At 41.0% G+C, this 21,357-nt stretch overlaps 1 protein-coding gene across 13 annotated transcripts in view; it reads left to right on the top strand.

The window, feature by feature from the left end:
• LOC148012301 (isoamylase 2, chloroplastic-like) overlaps positions 1-21,357 on the top strand; it is a 179,181-nt gene that overhangs the window by 68,182 nt on the left and 89,642 nt on the right. For all 13 annotated transcript variants that reach the window (XM_087669751.1, XM_087669755.1, XM_087669752.1 and 10 more), the window contains 2 exons: positions 7,760-7,789; positions 7,882-7,945. In XM_087669751.1, coding sequence (XP_087525877.1) covers positions 7,760-7,789; positions 7,882-7,945 — 94 coding nt within the window. The remainder of the gene's footprint in view (positions 1-7,759; positions 7,790-7,881; positions 7,946-21,357) is intronic.

Here is a 21,357-nt window from a genome sequence, read left to right as displayed (position 1 = left end):
TAGGGCTTGGTAGGCCACTAGGCAGCCGACGTGTACCCTTTGTCTGATGCCCTGTCCTCTTGGAGTGATCACTTGGGCTTCCTTGGTAAGATAACCATCGCCTCTGTAGTCTTAGTAGGCCACTGGGTAACCGCTTGCACCCCTTGTTCGATGCTCTGGCTACTTTGGGGTGGGACGCCTTGAGGTAAAAGATCTTTCTCGTGGCACCGTTGTTGGGCCTGAGAGGGAGTGTTGAGCTAAAAATGCATTAGCTTTACTTAAACAGCCCCAAGACTTGCTTAATTAATAAAGAAAACTTGTTTATTTAAAAGAAAACGCGATCCTAGAGAGTTTCTGTGTCCCATAAGCACAAACCCACTTGGGAGGGCCCAAACTTTCTATAAATAAGTATGTTGCCCTCCATTCAGTCTTTTAATCTCGTTTTTATAGATTTCAGGTGTTTTAGCTTGCTGCCCACACCCCATTCGCGGAGGACATCTCAGAGCTGAAGTTGTCGATAGCTGTCTACATTAGTTGGCACTTGCTTTCTAGCCCTCTTCATGCAGTTTGAAGCTGATCCCAGCCAGGTGACTGCTGTTCTTGTATAGACCTACTGTCGTACAATCTGCCACGTTATCATAGCCCCTGCATTTGCTGCTGTACCTGTCGTACTGACAATTTTCGCTCTCCTCTAGCTGCAGCCAGCTTCTGCAGGTTGTCACCCAGCTGTTCTACTTGTGTTTTGACAGATTTTCTCTCTCCTCTGCTGTTGCATAGCATCTACAACCTGTGTTTGGCTGTTTTCTCTCTTATCATCGCGCATTTACTTCATATTCTCTCTTCTCACTGCTATTTGCATTAGATTCAGCTTCTCACTGTTGCGTTTGGTGGTGTTTGACACCCGGAGGCTGCCTTGCTGTAATTCAGGATTTGTTCGGAGTATGACACACTCTCCAGCTCATTACCCTTGCCCTGATCTTTGAGATATAGGAGTTTGAGGTTCAGTATTCATTCATTGCATAGTGTGTTTGCTACATGAGCATTGTATATTCAATAGTTATATCACTTCAGTTATTTTCTCTGTTCATTGTCTTTGAGTTACCCTAACCCTAACTGTGTTCTTTTATCAGTATGTGCTATGTCGTACGATTTCTTTACACCTAGCACATTTTATGCCACGGTCTCTTGGAGAGGATTTACTATGTTCCCTTCTTGTAAAATGCTCAGATCTGTTCACCACTTCTTTTAGATGATTCATCTTGCATATTGATCTCTTCAGTGATCATGAGAGAGACCAACTCATTAAAAACTAAAAACGTCTTTTATACATACATAAAAGTGAAAGGTAATTTTCAGACCTTCTCATTATTAAGGCCACCCAAAGTAGATGAAAGCAAATCATCATTATCAGGCATTGTATCAATAGCTGCTAAGGCATCTGCAATGCCTTTTACTTTGAAACATACTCATTTACATATATCTTCTCTCTTTGAGTTGAATCTTCGGTGCCTTTTGTTTATTGAAAACATATTTTTGAAGATTGTCCAAGTTGTATGTGAAGTCTCTATATTTTTGATATACACCAATATAGTGTTATCAATGAATGTAGATAGCTAATACATTACCTTTTTTGTCTTTTGCATTCCATTCTTTTTATGCCTTCAATTCTTCTATAGTCACAATATTACTTAGCTTTGGCTCCTTTTATTCACCTAAAACAAACTCTTAGGGGTCTTTTCCAATAAGGAAGTTTATTACATGAAACTTTTATGATGGATAGTTGTTCTTGTCTAGCTTCTCAATGATGGGGATTCCACTGTTCTTTGTCATTATCATAAAATTGATATAAAACAAGTAATCTTCTGTAACCTTTCACAACAAGTGCCCAGCAATACAACAACCAGTCTTTTTTACTGATTGCTCAACAGTACATGTAATTTACAACTTGTTTGTAGACGAAACTTGTGTTTGCTTCTTGGCAAACACCTCAGAACTTACAGGTTTGAATTTTGTAACCTTTGCATCCACTTATGGTTGACACAATCGAGATCACATTATACCTCGAAATTGCTATTTGCAACCTTGCCGGTCTAAAATAGGTCTTGAAATAGCCTTAGATGGCCAAAAAAGCAGCAGGAAAGTTCTAAAGGACCAATATGCTAAATATTTAGTGCTCTCTTTGCACAACAAATCTAATAGCAATCTGAGATTTTTGCTCTTCTTTATTTCCGGTGCCTCCACAGGCACTATCCAAGAGAAAGAGTGGAAGAATGTGAGAGCTTCTTACCCATTGCTTACTTGCTTGAATCCTTGCTTATTCTCCTTCATTTCACCCTTCAAAACCAGTCTCTCTCAATAGTGCTGCTCCGATACCATGTGATGGAGGTCAAAACGTTTTCTTGCTGGTTTATTCTTTTTCTTTCACACACAATACAATACAATGTACACAAAGTATAATATAAGATACAACATAAATAAAAGTGACGTACTAAGTCTAACATTGCATAATTGTAAGTAGGTGCAATAAGCCAAATATAATAAGTGATAAGTCAGTGGCCATGTGAGGATCATCATGACCACCGACGTGCTAAGTGTAGACGTGTGGATCCATCTAACTAGGTGGTCGATCATCAATGTTTGCACGTGTTGAGCTTGCTATCTCAACATAAGATGGAGCTAATTTTATCTGCATGGAGCTGAAAACTATTTGCTAAATTGGCTCATTAATTTAGTATCTCGATCATGTACAATGATGTGCAGAAGCCAATGCAACTTAAAGATATGCTCCATAAACCGAGTGGCCACTTGAGATATTGTATATTGCGTCTTGGTGAGGATAAAGTGGGCTGCTTTGGTGAGTTGATCCCTTACCACATAGATGCTATTCCAACCTTTCTTGGTCGTGGGCGAGCCAATGATGAAATCCATTGTAATGCATGTTTGTCTACCCTTAGGGATAGGCAATGGCTGTAACAAACCCCTTGGCTTAAGAGTGCTCACTGTTATCCTTGTTTTGTTGGCATGGCATACATCTAGATATAAATTCCTTGACATCCTTCCATAGGCCCCTCTAGTCAAAAATCTTTGAGATTCTATTATATGTCTTAAAGCCACCCAAGTGATTGGAAACAGGTGAGGAATCCATCTCTTCTATTATCTTTGTTTAAAAGGAGAGGTATGAGGGACTACAATCTTGCCATGTGATCATATGAGGCAATTTTTAAGTTGATATTGGAAGTTCTCTTCCATAATACCTTGCTGTAATTTTTGAAAGATACAATTAAAGTTATCATTAAGTGAATAAGTTTTGCACAAAAACTACGATATCTCCTAAATAGTAGCTCTGATTAGGGAGATTTTTGGTTCAAATCGAAAGGAATGATGCCTCTTCGAGATGAGCTATAGGGCTTTTTTCCAATAGCAATATAGTACTTTTTGTAATTGACTTTCTGCGGTAGTTCTGAAATTCCTGCACCCAGTGTACTGCCAGCATTGACCCAAAAATCCACTATTTGGGTGCCTTATGGGCTGAAAAGCTTATGCAACTCAATGTCTAAAACATACATAGGATGCTAAGCATCATTTGACACATCCAAAGTCCACAAGCATGTGTCAGCTCTATATGCAATCTGTGTAAAGGTCTCAGTAACATACATTCCATATTTACTGCATACCCTCCAAACTCAATACATAGATGCTTTTTTCAATACATTTGTCTCATGTCTAACATTTTCATTCAAGATCTTGGCTATCCATTGAATGTACCTACACTTGCAACAGGTATTGTGGTCATCACACTTTAATCTTACCACCTCGCCTAATAGGCTGTTCTAATATTTTCTATTTTTGTAAAAAGAGGAGCTTAACCAAGTGGATTAATAAGGCTTGGATGAGATTTAATGAATTACCTCTTTAGTGTAGTTCAACTTCAGCCATAAGATGTATGGTGCTTGATCGCTCCTTGAAGCTTAACCCTGTGCAATGGTGGACCACAAATACTTATAAGCAAGCTTGAATGGGGAAGAATCTTCAGCTTCCTTGAGTGTTTGGTCCAAAAGATTTGCTCTCTCGATATGCTTGAGGTATTTGTGAGCTTGAAGTCAAGCTTTAATGGCTGCCCCTGCTGTCCACCATTAGGGTTTCTCCAAGAGGGCAAGAGATGTCAGAAGATGAGAAAGAAGGCTTCTGTTTGCTCCAAACTTGCTGCCCATGCATGGGAAGGACCTTGGGGAAAGAGTATGTCATAGTAGGGATGCTGGAAGAGGTGAAAAGGAGCAACAAAGTTTGTGCTACAAATTTTGGGGTTGCTTGGGAGCTCACAAATCTGCAAAAACTCATGAGTCCACTACTCAATCTTTTGCTTAAGATCCCTAGGGCTCAATGGTTGATGCCTTTTGTGCTTTGGAGGAGGAGGGGAGAGATCTAGAGTGATTCTTGGTTGTAGGATCCATGGGAGCTTGAGGAAGCTTAAGGAGAGAGAGAAGAAAGGGTTCTTTCTTGAAAAGTAACCGAGGTTTAGGCCTCCCCCAACTCCTCAAACTCCATTTTGATCAAAGACCTCTAAAATATGCATAAGAATTTGTGATGACTTGCTAAATTAGCCTTGTTACCTCCAAATATGCATCTAGCTCTTGTCATAGCTTTGCATATCCTTAAAGAAGGCTACCATCTACTTGTAGTACTCCTTGTGTACCTGAGTAAAATAGGGTTTTACTACTTGAAAAGGAAAGTAGATTTGAAGAAAAATAGGGAAGAAAGGACCAACGACCTTGCTCTGATACCAATTGTAATGAAGAGGATTGGAGAGGGAGAAGAGAGGAGAGAGAAGACTGTAGAAAGGAGAGAATAGGAGAGAGAAAGACTAGAGAAAGATAAGAAGAGAGAGAAAGAAAGAAAGCACCTTGAGGCAACTTTTTGTGTACTAGAGTGTCCTAAATGATTGGGTTGTGGCTACAAAGATTCTAGTGGCTAGTGAAATTGTTGTAGAGATTAACAAATTTGAGAAGCGAGCATTGTTACAAGGAAACTGAATCAATGTCTTAGATTGTGTAGCTGATTTCCCTAGGCTTGGGTGGAAAGCCTTAGCAGAAGCCCATCCCCCACATATAGTCTATCCCTATGATTGACGATGGGGACTTCATCATTGTCCAACATTGTTGTGGTAAAGGAAAGGTGCCAAGATTGACACCTTAGACTTAGTGGAGAGGAGGCCAATAGGCTGTATTCACACTTGAGCTGCAATAACCAAGCTCCCTCCTAGCACTTGACTTCTACCTCATGCACCCCTGGTTCTTTGGGTTGGGACCCTTTGAAGGGGCCCTTTGTACAACTAATTCTGTCCACTTGCATGTGTATCATAACAAACCCGGTCACTTGGTTACCCTTCTCTTTCTAGGCCTGATGATAGAATATCATCATTTGGTGGACTTCAAGTCCCTCATCGCACTATACTTCGTATGTTTGTTGTCTGATGCCATGACTAAAGTTGGTGTCTTGAAGGTTAGGGTTATAGTTACAAATTTTAGGAAGATCCTATAGCTGTTGAGATTGTAGCCGGCATAGCCCAACAAAGACCCTCCTTAGAAGGCAACTAATTTATTAAACCAATGTCTTGAATGTCAAGCAGCTGACCACCCTAGGTTTGGGTGGGGGCCTCACATGAGGATCCCATCCCTAGATCAGAGCCTACCCTTGAGAATGGTGACAAGAGATTTATCATGGTCCAATATTCTCCCGACAAGAGGAAGGTGGCATGACCGATATCCTAGGCTCATACATAGAGAGATGGTTGATCAGCTATGAGCACCAGTTGTCAGACCCTATCCTACAATAGTCAAGCTCCCCTCGTAGCACCTAGGTCCCAACCTACCCGTGTCGTGGAACACACACACACACACACCACACACACATACACAAGAAAATAACTCCTGACAATCGAGCTAAAAATTCATTAGCTTTATTAAAACAGCCCCAAAACTCACCCTTTTAATTAATGAGACCTTTTATTAAAAAGAAATGCATTCCTAGAGAGTGTTTATGTCCCATAACCACAAACCCTAATTGGAAGCACTAAAACTTTCTACAAATAGGCATGCTGCCCTCCTCCACTCAGCCACAATCTCGTTTTTGTAGCTTGCAGGTGTTAAGAGGTTTGCTGTCCACACCTCATACGCAGAGGATATCTCAGCTGAAGCTGTCCACATTGTCTTCTACCAATCACAGTCCAACATCCTCCTAGCCAGAAGAAGATGGCATGACCGATATCTTAGGCTCATAAATAGAGAGATGGCCAATCGGTTGTGAGCACTAGTTGTTAGACCCTACCTTGCAATAGTCAAGCTCCCCTTGTAATATATATCTACACCCTAGAGTTTATGTTTATTGCTGCACACTGCGTGAAACTTAGCATTTTGCTCAGAAGTGCTGTCGCCTACAGCTGGCAACCTTCAAATAGCTTGTCTTTTGCCTTTTCGGCTGCCAACTGGCCTGTTTGGAGCCTTCTTGGTGCTATATTTTGCTGATCTCAGCCTATTCCAGCAGCCACATCATCATTGTGTGCTGTGTTTGCAGTTTTCTGACTGGCAGCTTCTGCTTGTTTGTTCTTGATCCAGCATTCTAGTGCTGCATTTGCTGCTGCCAAGCATAGTTGAAGGCTGCCTTGCTGCATTTTTGGATCCATCAGAGCACAACACTCCCTCCATCTCATACTCTTTGGCCTGGTCCTCTAGACATGGGAATTGGGGGGTTAGCGTTCTTCTTAGTGTTGAGTGCCATTGCCTTTGTTGCATGTAGGGTTTCATTATCATTGTACTAGAAAGCAGGTTGAGTTGGGCACCACATTACCACCAACAGTTTGACAACACAAATTTCTTTAAAAAATCTTCAACATTGACACTTTTTCCTTTTGTACTTCCATTATTAGTACATGTGTATTGTAAAGGGCCCCTGTGAGGAAGTGAAAACCCGTTGAGGGCCTTACTCTCAAGTACAATGCCCTGCATATGTTTAAGCATACTCCTTTCCTATCTCTATTCAATATTAGATCTTTTCTCTCAGTTTGGATCCCTGCCTTGAGTGTTGGTTGGGTGTTCAATCACATTTGGATCCATACAAATGACAATACAATCCAACCCCATTGTTCATGGTATCATTAGACTCTACTTTCAACGCCAAAATCCTGGACCACCTCTTTGATCATTCTTGATTGGTTTGTGCTCGTAATACTACCCTTTGCTCTTGTTACAATTGGCATCTTCATCTCTGGTCTTTGTGCCATATTGTACCTCATTCTACACCTTAGTGGGGGTTCGTTGTACCTGTTACTCCATTTTCATCTTCATTGGACATTTCATTTATCATAGAGCTGATCATTGATTTTATTTTGAGGAGCTTTTTCTTTGTGCACTCGATGAACCCACTTATTGTCACATGCCCCTCCATGTGTGCCACTCTAGCCAAGCTCTGCTCCTCTATTATTCACTCACTCTCGGGGAGGGACTGTGGAGGCTGGCAGGAGATGAAGAAAAGTGCACAGGAAGGAGTGTAATAGTTGGGAATTTTCGGAGGTGAAAGGCAATTTTAGTGGGAGGGAAGGGGGCCTTCCTAATGATGATGTGGCCTTTTGGGGCACTTTATGCTTTCGTTTGAACTTAGTTTAAAGTACAAAATTGGACTGCGTGGTGTTCTTTTCGAGGGAAAGAGTGGTGGAGGGAGGAATTGAGGTTAGTCAAGAGAGGGAGGGAGGGAGCCTTTCTAATGATGTTCTGACCTTTTGTGACAGTGCAAATATCGATGGGGACTTGGAACGAAGGTACCAAATTACTGGCTATGTGGTCTTATCTCTTGCTACCCGTTTAATTTTTAAAAATTGGGGCCAAACTGAGTAGGTGGGCTGATCTGCAGTTGGAACTGTGGAGAAGAAGGACGTACAGTGAATCGGAACATACTGACACTTCGTGTTAAGCAGGTTGTTTTGATCTGTTTTCTGTTCCTAGTTGTGTAATTCATCTTCATCTGCTTTAGTTCCAGATCTAGCAGTTTTACATGAAAGGGTGACATTTTCCTGTTGTATTTACTGTCCAATTTAACACAAGGAACAAAAGAATGAGAAGGATGAGGATCATAACTGGGTGTTGCTAAATTGATTAACTTTGTGTAATGAGGATGTTGGGTTCATTAAAACAACTTGGCAGCTTGTGTGATTGGATATTGCATGCTATTGCTGGATATCTCTGCTTCATGTGATTTGTGTTGTCAATATGTAAAACTTTGTTCACAGCCTGAGTTTTTGAGATTCTACCCGCAATACACAACTCATTCATTGCAAGGAAGCTGAGTATGCAACCTTGTTATCAGGGATATCAAGGTTTGTGAAGCAAATGTGAAACATTAGCTGACTCTCAATATGGTTGCACTTACCCTGCTGAATGCCTAGTGTATCTGAGCAGTATGCTTCATGTAAATTATTCAGTACATCACCAGACCTTATGCGGAACTATTATGCAGAATGCCAAGTGAATCATGCCAATCTTGGCTCTTCAGACCCTGGTATTTCGAAAATTTCATCTTTTTTTCCAACAGGAGAAAGTTCTATTAATAAATGTCTTAGTCAAAAGAGACCAATCTAGATTACAATACAAGTGCTGCATAGCACATTTGTGTCAAATTTTCATGTCACATAGGTACCAATCATACTTTAGTCTATCCTTTAAAACATATAAATTTGCATGTGCTACATAAATCTCTCTTTGCTCTGACCATCTCCACTTTTCTCTCTACTTCCCTTCCTCCCCGCCACTTCATATGCCACTGGTTCTCTTTGTCATGGAATAGGCCAATAGTTTCATGGGAAACAAGTCTATGATTTCATGGGAAACAAACCTTTGGTTTCAAGTGAAAGAAAGTTTTTGGTTTCTCATGCAAGCTGTGGTATACTGAAATATGATTTGGTACAACCCTGCTAACTATTTGGAAAAGGGTTTCTGGATCCATGTTTGAGATGGAAAGAACCTTTCGAAAGTTTGTGCAAGCATACCTTCTAAACAGCATGAACGAGAATTCTGTTTCAGAATAGCATGGTTGTGAGGACAAGTGGGGTTATCAAGTACACACGGAACAAACTCCTTGAATAAGAAACGAAGGCTTGGCTTTATGTATGTGACAGCTGCTGACTGATTTGACATGGTCATGTGATGTCCAACCTGTGAGTGCAAGCATCCTCACATGGGATGCAAAATAGGATAGGGACAAGGGGCAAAGGACGGGGAGGGATTTCTGTAACTAATGACTGTATAGTCACATGGAATGGGATGTGGGATAGAGAGAAGCTAGACAGACAGGGGTAGATGGCATATCACAAGCGATGGTTACATTTGGAATTGAGAATTCTAGCTGTACTCAGCAGCCTTTGTCATGAAGACATGTATCTTTGAAACCTCACTTAATATGTGGATTAACTTTTAATCACATGGTTTAAAGTAAATGTTGCACATGTGAGGTGTAACTGGGGTTAGAGTAAATTTATGAGCCTGGGACTCCAGGAAATCACAGGATGTCAAAGGCAAAAGTTGCTATAAGTTATGCCGCACAGGTACTTGGTGGTATTTGGTGCAAGTTATTGGCCTAGGTCGGCGATGTTCCCTCCGCATTGGTGGATACACAATGCCTTTCGTGTCAGCTTGTTGAGGCCTTTTCATGGTGATGTGCTAGAGGATATGTCTGTTGAAATTCAGCTTGAGGTTGAGAAGCTAGATAAGATTTTGGTACCTAATGAGATTTTGACACATAAGGAAAGAAAGGTCAAAGGTAAAGTTTGCAGGAGATACTTGGTGAAATTTCAGAATTATTCACCAATGGATGCCAAATGGATGAAAGAGGATGACTTGACAGACCATTCTCAGTTGTTGCACCTTTACCTAGATGCCTTTCAGTTAGAGCTCCGTCGAGTTCAACCGAGCAAGGGTTTGGAGTATTGCCTGATGCTCAAGGGGGGAGGTAGCACTTCCACTCCTCCAATTATGGACAACTCTCGTATATAGTGGATCTCGGATATATTCAGCATGTATCCAAGGTATTGTGTTGACAATATGTTTGTCATGAGGTCACTACTTAGTGTACTAGTTACTGTGATATATGCAGATGAGTAAAAGTTTCACCCAGGCATTGGAACAATAGTTTTGCATGAGCTTATGATCAATTTGGTATGAATTTTGTGGCAATTTTGAGACAAAATTTTGATAAGTTTCAGCAGTTTCCTCGGCACTGGAACAATACTTTTGTATCAGCTTATGATCAAATTGGCATGAATTTTACCTCAATTTTGAGACAAAAATTCTGATCAATTTCAGCTTAGCTTTTGATCAGCTTGAGGGCCATTTATGGTCACTTTTGGGATTAGTTTTGCATCAGTTATTGGAATAATTTCTGTTCAATTTTTGCAATGAGTTTGTGATCAGTTTGGGGTCACATTTGTAACAGTTTGTGACCAGTTCTTAGATCGACAAGTGATCAGTTTATGACCGGATTATGCTCAGTTTTCAATGGTTTACATCTGGTTTCATGGATAACAACATATGTTATGACACCATTGATGTTTTAGCCATGATTTATGCTTGGTTATGTTATGGGAGCACTAGACTGTGCTTGAGAGACTAGGCTGGATGTAAGATTTGTTACAAGAATTCTATATTCAGGATAATCCCACATAGGGACACAAGGTACAATGATAACTTAACAAGGTATGGAAAATCCTACAACTTGGGATCGTAGGTATAGATAACATGACTTGATAGGATATGAAGGATCCCACAACCCGGGATTGTAGGTATGGATACAAGATATCAGAATTACAAGATATCAGAATTACAAGATCTCCCTCGATGGGGATGAACGAGATACAAGACAATACTAGGCAAGATCTCGTTCTACCAGATTACAAGGTAATGGAAGACAAGACAAGACTAGATACCATGACTAGACAATATTTAGAACTAGAACTTGAAGTTACTTACTTGGAGGTCTCGACTCCTTGAGCTCCCAAGACTGGCATTGGCAAGACTGAGGACCTCTATGGTGAGTCTCTCTTTTTATATGTGTTGGAGGGCGACTAAAGATCTTCTAAAATGTTCGATGATGACTCCTTGAGCTCCCAAGACTGGCATTGGCAAGATTGAGGAGCTCTATGGTGAGCCCCTTCTTTTATAGAGGTATTGGAGGACAGATTCTTAGCAAGTGTTGGGCATATGGAATGATTAAGCAACAATGCGCAATGTTGTATTAACTATGATGCCTTGTGGAAATTCTAGTCCACTATTTTGTTTTTGATGCATCTCGCAGTGCAATCAAGGATGATTGCAAGGATTTTAAGGGGAAGGGCTGTCAAGAGGACAATATCTTTAAAAGCTCACTTTACATATGGATTAATTTTTGATCACATGGTTGAAGTAAATGTTACACATATGAGGTGTATCTGGGTTTAGAGTAAATTTACGAGCCTGGGACCTGAGGAAATCACGGGATGTCAAAGGCAAAAGTTGCTATAAGTTATGCCGTACAGGAGATTAGTGGTATCTGGTGCCAGGTATTGGCCTAGGTTAATCATTTGGCCATATGTGTCAGTTGGTAACAATAGAGAAATTGTGTTGAATGGTACCTAAGGGCAATCTAATGGTCAAAGATGATGCAATGACACGCTCGGAAATGGAAGTTGCCTAGCGAATTTAATTACCGGTCACTCATTATTTTTATGGACACTAAAATAATTATTAGATTAATTTTCAGTATTTAAAGTCTGAAAATTAATATTTAATTATGTATAGTGTTGGAGATACCATTTGGAAAGACTGCCACTTGTTAAAAATGCCCATGCAAGATTGAAAACGTCTTTAGAGGCTGGAGAGAGGCATTTTAGTGCATTCACCCTATAAGAGAGAGGAAGGAGATGCTGTTAATCTGATCTGCAGCCATTGGAGGGCCTTATGAGGTAGCTAGGGACAGAAGAAGACCAATCTATAGTAGGAGACAGCATCTATAGGCTGTTGAGTCAGGATAGTAGTAGTAAGTGTATGATTTTCTTCAATTCTTCGTGAAGAAAGTGTGAATTTTGTCTCTGCTCAACATTCTCTCTCATCTCCCAACCTTTCTATTGTTGGGTTTAACTCATGTCTATGGTCATAGAGGAGTGTTAGTGATCCTCGGTAGGACACTAGACACTTTTTACTCACCTTACGAGAGGTTTTTTTCCCCAGATTTGTTCTCTTTTATTTTATGTGCTTGTGTTACACAATTTGGGCACTTATCATGCTTTACACCTTTCGGGTTATACTTTGTACTTGCATCTTAGACTCTTCAGATTATTGCATTGGGTGTAGTGCTATCACAAACATACACACACTCTCTTTAGTGTTAATTGTACTCTTAGCTAAGCTTGAGCTTCGATCTCTGTGCACTCTCCCTTCTCACATTTGGTATGAGAGCAACCCTTAGCTCAGATCGTGGCCACTGCCAGCTAAGTCGCCACATGTCAGCTGTTCTCAGCTTGAAGCCCTAGCCTCTTGGCATTTAGCTCCAGGCGCCATGTGCATTGCATTTAGCCCCATCAGCAACTCAACTTGTCAGTTAGTCTGCGCCTACCCCACCAGGTAGAGCCACCATCTGTGCCCACCACTTCAGTGCCAACAATGCCACTCCCTGTCCAGTGCCAGAGCAATGTGCCCCTTGTCTGGAGTAGGGAAGGCATTGGGGTGGATGTTATAGCCTCTAGTGAGTAGGCTTTTATGGCAAGGCAGAAGGGCAAGGACAACCAAGCTAAAAATGCTCTACAAAGCTTTGGGACTTCAGGTACTTCACAGAGCAACAAGAAATAGGGGGGCATGCAAGCCAAGAATGGCAAGTGCCACAATTGCAAGAAGCAAGGACACTACATCACAGAATGCAGAAAGCACATAGCCAAGGAGAAGGAGTTAGGGATGTCTGTTTTTTATGCACCTTTCCCTGCTATTGAGTCCATGTCTTCTGTTGCAGACCAAAACTATTGTTTTTACACATGCAATTATGACTCTTCTTGGGCTGATAGAGCATTTAGCTCTATTGAGGATGCGAGCACATGGTTCTTTGACAGTGATGCTTCTAGGCATATCACATATTGCAGGGATTTGTTTTCCTCTGTTATTGTAGCTCCTATTGGCAAGTCTGTGCAGTGTGCAAACAATGCATCATACCCTATTAGAGGCATTGGGGAGATTGTGTTGACAACCATTGACGGCTCTATTCTCTGTTTGCAAGATGCCTTATTTGTGCCAGGCATAAAGAAAAACTTGTTGTCTATTTCTTCTTTGGCAAAGTGTGGTTTGCAAGTTATCTTTGATGATGACAGATGTATGGTCAAAGATAAGAAACACATGACTTTGGTTGACTGGCATTTTATGTCATGGGTCATATGAGTTAGATGCTTATTCGGTTGATCAGTTGGTCTATCTAGTATCTACTCTCACTCTTGCTATGTTATAGGCAGAGTTCTGGCATGCTCGCATGGGGCATGTAAACTATGGTAGTTTGATGCTTATGCAACGCATATAGATGCTTGATAGTTTACCTCTCTTGGAGAGACGTCCTGAGCATATATAAGAGAGATGCATTTTGAGAAAATGCATCGTTTTTTAATTTTCCCATGATGTTGCTTTTAGAGAAATTGCCAGATTACAAATTGTGCACTTAGATGCATGTCGCCCTATGTAAATGAAGTTATTGGGTGGCTGTTAGTATTTTGTTGCTTTCATTGATGACTTTACTCGTTTTGCCTAGGTCTACTCTTTGGTGAAGAAGTCGGAAGTGTATGATGCATTTTTGGCTTTTGTAGCACTTGTTGAGAATCAATTTGGTTGCCGGATTAAGACTCTCTCTTTGGATTGAGGGAGGAATATATGTCCTCTATGCTGAATTCTTTTTTGAAGCAGAAAGGCATTGTCCATCAGTACATTACTGCTTATACTCCACAACAGAATGGGGTTGCAGAGAGGAAGAATCGGTCACTCATGGAGTTGGCCAGATGTACACTGAAAGCAAAGAGCTTGCTACATAGTTTTTGGATGGAAGCAGTTATGTGTGTTCCCCATGTTTTGAACAGGTGCCCCATCAAGGCATTAAAGAATGTCACTCCTTTTGAGGCTTGGAATTGTCGAAAACCTTCTAGTGGACATTTTCGTACTTTTGGGTGTCTTGCATATGCACACATTCCCAAGGTACTGAGAAAGAAGTTGGATAACAAGGCTGTTAATGCATTTTTGTGGGGTACACTAGTGAGAGTAAAGGGTATATATCATATGATCCTATCTCTAAGAAGGTATTTGTCAATAGGGATGTGGTTTTTGATGAAAAATCAGAATTATCCTTTGCTGGTTTTGATACATGTCAAGCTTCTAGCATTGTATTTGAAGAGCTGCTACCCATTTCTTTTGGTGATACAGTTGGAGCTTCAACAAGTGAACTTAATGTTCAGCCAACTACTCCATTGGGTAATGCAAAAAATCAGCCTATGGTTGGCTGATCTGAATATTCAGCAAAGTGCTGAATTTGAAGTTCAGTAGGAGCTTGTACACAGTCAGGAAGCTAGGCAGATGCCTAGATGGTATTTGCAGACTATGAAAGATAGTCATTTGGATGTTCCTATTGCTCTTCATACTAGAAGGCAAGCTCGTATGCATGATGATGCACATACCTTGGAGTTTGTTATGGCAATAGATACACTTGATGATGAGGAGCTTGAATGTTTTGAGGATGCACAATATAGTGTGCATTGGATGGCAGAAATGCAAGCTGAGTTTGATTCCATCATAAAGAATCAAACATGGGATCTAGTGTCCTTGCATGTTGGGAAGAAAGCCATTGGTACAATGTGGGTCTATAAGCTGAAAAGGAATGCAGTTGCATCCATTGACAAATATAAGCCTAGGCTTGTGGCTAAAGGCGACGCACAGAAGAAAGGCATTGACTATGAGGAGACATTTGCTCCTACATGCCGCATGACTATCATTAGGTCTATGGTTGCTTTGGTTGCCAATTATGGATGGACTATGCCACTGGCTTGATATAAAGATTGCATTTTTACATGGGAAACTTGAAGAAGAATTGTATGTACAACAACCCATTGGTTTTGCAGTAGTGGGATCCAAACACTTGGTGTGCAAGCTAAAAAAAGCTTTATATGGTTTGAAGCAAGCTCCTCAAGCTTGGTATGCAAAGATTGATGCCATTTTACTCAGCCAAGGGTTCATAAACAACTCATCAGAATTACACTTTATGTATGTAAAGAGGGGGGATCCTTGCTAGTCATATGCCTTTATGTTGATTATCTTTTGCTTACAGGGACACATGCCGATCGGATTTCAGCATTCAAACAAAATTTGCGGCAAACTTTTAAGATGTCAGACTTGGAGCCTTTGCACTATTACTTGGGCATTCAGTTCATTCATGATGCTAGAGGCATTGGATTATCATAGTCTAGATACATTGGTAGACTTCTTAAGAGGTGTGGCTTACAGGATTGCAAGCTAGTTTGTACACCAATAGAACCTAGACTCAAGCTGTCCCTGCATGATGATAGTGATTTGTTTTATATCCATACGTATGCTCTAACAGTTGGATGTCTCATTTACTAACACAAGGCCAAACATTCAATTTGCAGTTTCAACCCTGAGCAGCTATATGCACCAACCACACATATTACATTGGCAAGCTTTCAAGCGTGCTTTTTGTTACTTGTAGGGTACTAGGACTCTTGGATTGCTTTATACCAAGGGGGAACCGTTGCACTTACACGGTTATAGTGATTTTGATTGGGCTGGTGATTTTGATTCTCGTCACTCCACTAGTGGTAATTGTTTTTTTCTTGGCTCATCTTACATCTCTTGGCTTAGCAAGAAACAATCCACTATTGCCACATCGTCATGTGAAGTTGAATACAAGGCAACTTTCACTACCATAGTTGAATGTGTATGGCTGAGACGTTTGTTCGCTGATTTAGATGTATCTATCATGGAGCCTAGTGCTTTGTTTACTGATAATTAGAGTGCCATTGCAGTGGCACGGAACTCAGTGTTTCATGCATGCACGAAACACATCAAGATCCACTATCACTTTGTTAGAGAGAGGCTACATGCAGGTGATATAAGCCTTGTCTATTGTCATACCACCAGCAATGTGGTAGACATCTTCACCAAAGCTCTTCCTTGTGACAAATTTGAAGCATTCCACACTGCTTTAAATTTGATTTTCTTTGGTGGATGACCCTTGCATATTGATCACTCTTCACTGCAGGAGTTTTTGACTCACACTTACGCTCACAAAGGAGTGTTGGTGATCCTCAGTAGGACATTGGGGCACTTTTAACTCTCCTTACAAGAGATTTTTTCCCCTAGATTTATTCTCTTTTATTTTATATGCCTATGTTACATAGTTTGGGCACTTATTGTGTTTTACACCTTTTGGATGTAAACACAGTCTAGCAACCCTAAGGTTTAAGGGTTGTACTTTCTACTTGCATCTTACACTCTTCAGATTATTACATTGGGTGTCGTGCTATCACATACACACTCTCTCTTCATTGTCAACTATACTCTTAGCTGAGCTTGACCTTTGATCTCTGTGCACTCTCTCCCTTCTCACATCTACAACCTTGCTCTAAAGATTACAGCATTGGAATCACGAGAGGCTGAGAAATTTCAGTTTTCTTTGCTGTAAACCCTAATTTGCAGCAGCAATTAGGGTTTAGCAGTAGCGTCACGAAGTGTGCAAGAAATTGGAAGCTCCAAGACTTGGAATCAACATGGCTGAAGCTGTTTTCAGTCAAATTCAAGTGGAGGGATCAGCAAATCAATGAATTTGGGGCATTTTCCATCTCCATCAAAGCGGATGAAGGCCAATTGTTTGCTTGAATCAAGGGGAAAATTAGATTGAAGACTTGTTGGGCCATTTTGGAAGCAAGGGGAGTTGTGTTGGGATATAAAGGCCCGGTAACCTCCGTGTATATAGTACACGCACATTGTACATATGAACGCACCCTTAATGTGCCCCAAGTATAAATACATTTTATTCTTTGTGTACCAACACATTGTTGGTACACTCTTATCTTCTCGTACTTTCACTCTGCTCACCCTCTCTCCAGCCGTCACACTCCGCTCCTGTTCGATCGCAAGCTCTCTAAGTTGTGGCCTCACAGTCCAACGACTGGTATCAGAGCCAATAGAGCCAAGACTCTGCATGCTTTCAAGATTATGGCGACGTCAGACAGACGAGACATGTAGGCGTCAGTCAGACGGGCAGTTCTAACACGCAAGCGTCAGTTAGACGAGACATGCAGGCGTTAGTCGGACGGGCAGTTCCAGCGCGTAGGTGTCAGTCAGACGTGTCGTGACAGTCAGGCAGTTCCGGCTGGCAGACGCGCAAGTCGGACGTGACACAAAAGGCGGCGTCTCGGCGGCCCCGTTAGTTTCTTCGCGTTTTTTTTACAAGACAAATCAAATTTTCTGTAATCCCCTCATTAGCCTTGGCGGGTGTTCACACACCAGAGGCACAGCTTCAAAATTTGTGCAAATCAGGCCACAGAATTTGGGGCTTTTCTCAGATTTGGCATCATTCATGCCTGTCAGTGACTTTTGAGTCAAAAAGTGCAAACATCACGTGCGGTGACCTCAATTAAATTGGGGATTTTGCAAATTTTGTCGAAATTTTACCTTTCTTGGGTAAAATTTCTTGACATTGGATCCTAGAAATTTGGGGCTTTTCATGTATTGGCAAAGCTTTACTCAGCTGGGTCAGATTGGCGGACATTCATGCAAATTTGGACTTGAAATTTTGGGGATTTGTGCAGAATTTGGTAAATTTCTGCATTTTTTACCCGTGCAGTGGTTGGTTAATGTATAAATAGCAGAGATTCATTTCTGGTTGAGGAAAAACAGCAGGGTATTTTGCTGGTTCAGCTTGTGCTTCCGCAGATTAGTGCATTTAATCTTGTGTTCGTGATAAAATGGCTGCAACTTCTTCGAGTTCAGACATCAAGAGTTTGATGGTCATGGATTTGACCTTTGGAAAGACTGTATGTAGGGCATTTTGTTCCTGAAGGATTGTGAGGATGCTTTGCAAGAGGATAAACCCGCACTAATGTCTGATGTAGATTGGGCCAGAGTGAATAAAAAGGCTGTGGCTTACATAAAGATGGGTGTCACTGATGACATTCTGACAGGCATTAAGGGTTTAGACGCAGGTTATGCAATATGGGAGAAGCTGAAAACTACTTATGAGATCACCACACCTGTTAATCAGGTGCATTTAATGCTCAAGTTGGTGAATATGCGATTGGATGAGTCAAAGCCTGCAGCTGAGCACTTAAGTGCATTTACAGGGATTCTAAATCAGCTCAAAGATGCAAACTTGGACTTTGATGATAAGTAGAGGGCGATCTTTTTGATCATGACACTGCTGGACTCGTGGGAAACCTTGGTGGTTTCACTCAACAATAACCCCAATCTCTCATATGATGGGGTGAGGAGTTCTATCTTGAATGAAGAAATTAGATGTATGTCTAGTGGAGAAGGCAACAACTCAACTTATAATGTGAGAGGCAGGGCTGAAAAGAAATATGCATATGTAGGGCAGAGAAACAGGAGCAAGAGTAAAGGTAAAGATAAGAGTGACATCACTTGCTATCATTGTGGTTGGAAGGGCCACAAGAAACCTGACTGCAGGTACTACAAGAAGGAACAAGAGAGAAAGAAGAATGCAGGAGATAAAGAGAAGAAGGAAGAAAAGACAGATGCATTGGAGACATCCAAAGGCAAAGAAAAGGCCAATGTGGCCTCCAGTGTGGTCATAGAGGAGCTTTCAGATACAGAGGTTGATGTATTATGTGTAGTTGATTATGATGCCCTTGTATGTCACATGCAGAATATGCAGATTACCAAGACTGATGTGATTGATGTACTCTTGTCAGTTGATGATGGTGTCACTCAGACTTGGATTGTAGACTCTGGTGCCTCTTTCCATGTAACTCCTTGCTTGGAGTGTTTTGCTGTGTTTAATGCAGGCAGTTATGAAAAGGTGTACCTTGGAAATAACCATGCTTGCATCATTGATGGGATTGGCACCGTACACTTGTCTTTAGACAATGGTGAAGAACTTGTGTTGAAAGATGTCAGATATGTGCCTGGCATTAAAAAGAGTTTACTATCTGTTGGTCAGCTTGACTTGCATGGCTACACCACACTGTTTGGTGGTGGTTTGTCGAAAGTAAAAAAGGGTTTCATGTTGATTGCAAAAGGAACCAAGAAGGGCACATTGTATTGTTTGCACTGTAAAGCCTTGAATGACAAGTTTCTTGCAGTTGCTAAAATTTGCAGCCACTTGGAGTTATGGCATAAGAGATTAGACCATATGAGCCAAATAAGACTTGATGTTTTTACCTCTTTGAAGAGGGTTGATGGAAAAGGCTCTAAACTTGATTTTTGTAATGAGTGTCAGTTTGGAAAGCAAATAAAAAATTCCTTTTACTCTGGTGTCTCTCGTAAGTCCAATGTCTTGGACTTAGTGCATTCTGATGTATGTAGTATGCCCGTGAAATCATTGGGTGGTGTTGCATATTTTGTCTCTTTTATTGTTGATTGTTCCAAGAAGATTTGGGTGTACTTACTGATAAAGAAAAGTGAAGTGTTTGCTATTTTTAAAACTTTTCATGCATTTGTGACCACTCAGATAGATAGAAAGCTGAAATGCTTGAGAACTGATAATGGGGGTGAGCTCACATCGACTGAATTTAAGTCATTTTGTGACTTACATGGTATTAAGAGGGAGCTTACAGCCTCTTACAGTCCTCCTTCAATGGGGTGGCTGAAAGATATAACAGGACTTTATGTGAAAGAGTGCGGTGCATGCTGTCCACTGCCAATCTCCCTCATGTATTTTGGGGAGAGGCATTCAAAACTGCGGTTCACATTTGCAACCGCTCTCCAAATAGGTCCTTAAAAATGGCATTCTTGAGGAGGTTTGGTCTGGGAAATCGGCCTCATATGGCCATCTATATATATTTGGCTGTGATGCTTTTGTACATGTTCGGGATGAGCTGAGGAACAAACTTGACCCAAAATCCACCAAAGGCATTTTCATGGGCTATGGTGATGAGGGTGAATTTGGCTACAGAGTGTGGTTACCTCAGTCCAAGAAAATTATTCGCAGCCGTAATGTTGTGTTTAATGAGGCAAAATTGCTGAAAGGCTCTTTAGCCTCTAATGAAGATCTGAAAAATGTGAAATTTCAGAGTTTACAACCACCCATAACTTCAGAAAATAAGCCTCAAGGTATTGTACCACAGGCTGAAACTGATGATCAGCCGGTTACTTTTGAGCTAGATGATGATGGACAGCAAATAGAAGCACAAGGAGGTCATGGACAGCAAGATAGGCTTGTTGATTATGAAAATGCAGGTGCTGGAAACGAAAATGAAGGTGCTATACAGCATGAACAGCATGCTGAAAATAGTCTACAGCAGCAAATGAATGCTGAAAATAATATACCTCCTGATGTAGACCCAATTCCTGACAATGTTGATCATTGGGTACGCAGGTCTACACGCATAAGAAGGCAACCACATAGGTTTGACCCCTCTTTGCATTATGTGATGCTTACGGATGAGGGTGAGCCTCTTACATACAAAGAGGCCAAGTCATGTGAGTTTAGCAGTAAGTGGGAGCTAGCTATGCAGGAAGAGATTAAATCTCTATATGCAAATGATACTTGGGATCTTGTGTCATTACCAAAGGGAAGGAAGCCACTTCCAAACAAATGGGTGTACAAAGTCAAGACAGTTGATGGGAAACCCAAGTACAAGGCAAGGCTTGTTGCCAAAGGTTATGCACAAAAGGAAGGAATGGACTTCCAAGAGGTCTTCTCACTTGTTGTAAAGATGACCACTTTTTGTGTGCTTTTTGCTATTACTGTTGTTTTGGATTTAGAGCTGTATCAAATGGATGTAAAAATAGCTTTCTTGCATGGTGACATTGATGAGGAAATTTACATGAAACAGCCGGAGGCCTTTGTAGTTCCTGGAAAAGAACAGATGTTGTGTAAGCTAAAACGTAGCCTGTATGGGCTGAAGCAAGCACCACGGCAGTGGTATAAAAAGTTTGATACTTTTATGCTATCTCATGACTTTACACGCAGCCATGCAGATCATTGCTTATACATGAAGAAGGATACAGATGGCAGCCCCATAATACTTGTTTTATATGTGGATGATATGTTACTAGCTGGGAAAAGAAAGACTAGCTTGGATGCTCTAAAAAATCAGCTGAAATCAGCTTTCTCCATGAAATATTTGGGGAATGCAGAGCATAT

Source organism: Lygodium microphyllum, chromosome 27 (genome assembly GCF_053477565.2).
Source record: "Lygodium microphyllum isolate KBCC chromosome 27, Lygodium_microphyllum_v1.1.10, whole genome shotgun sequence".
Taxonomy (NCBI): Eukaryota; Viridiplantae; Streptophyta; class Polypodiopsida; order Schizaeales; family Lygodiaceae; genus Lygodium; species Lygodium microphyllum.
This window is presented reverse-complemented; position numbering and strand designations above follow the sequence as displayed.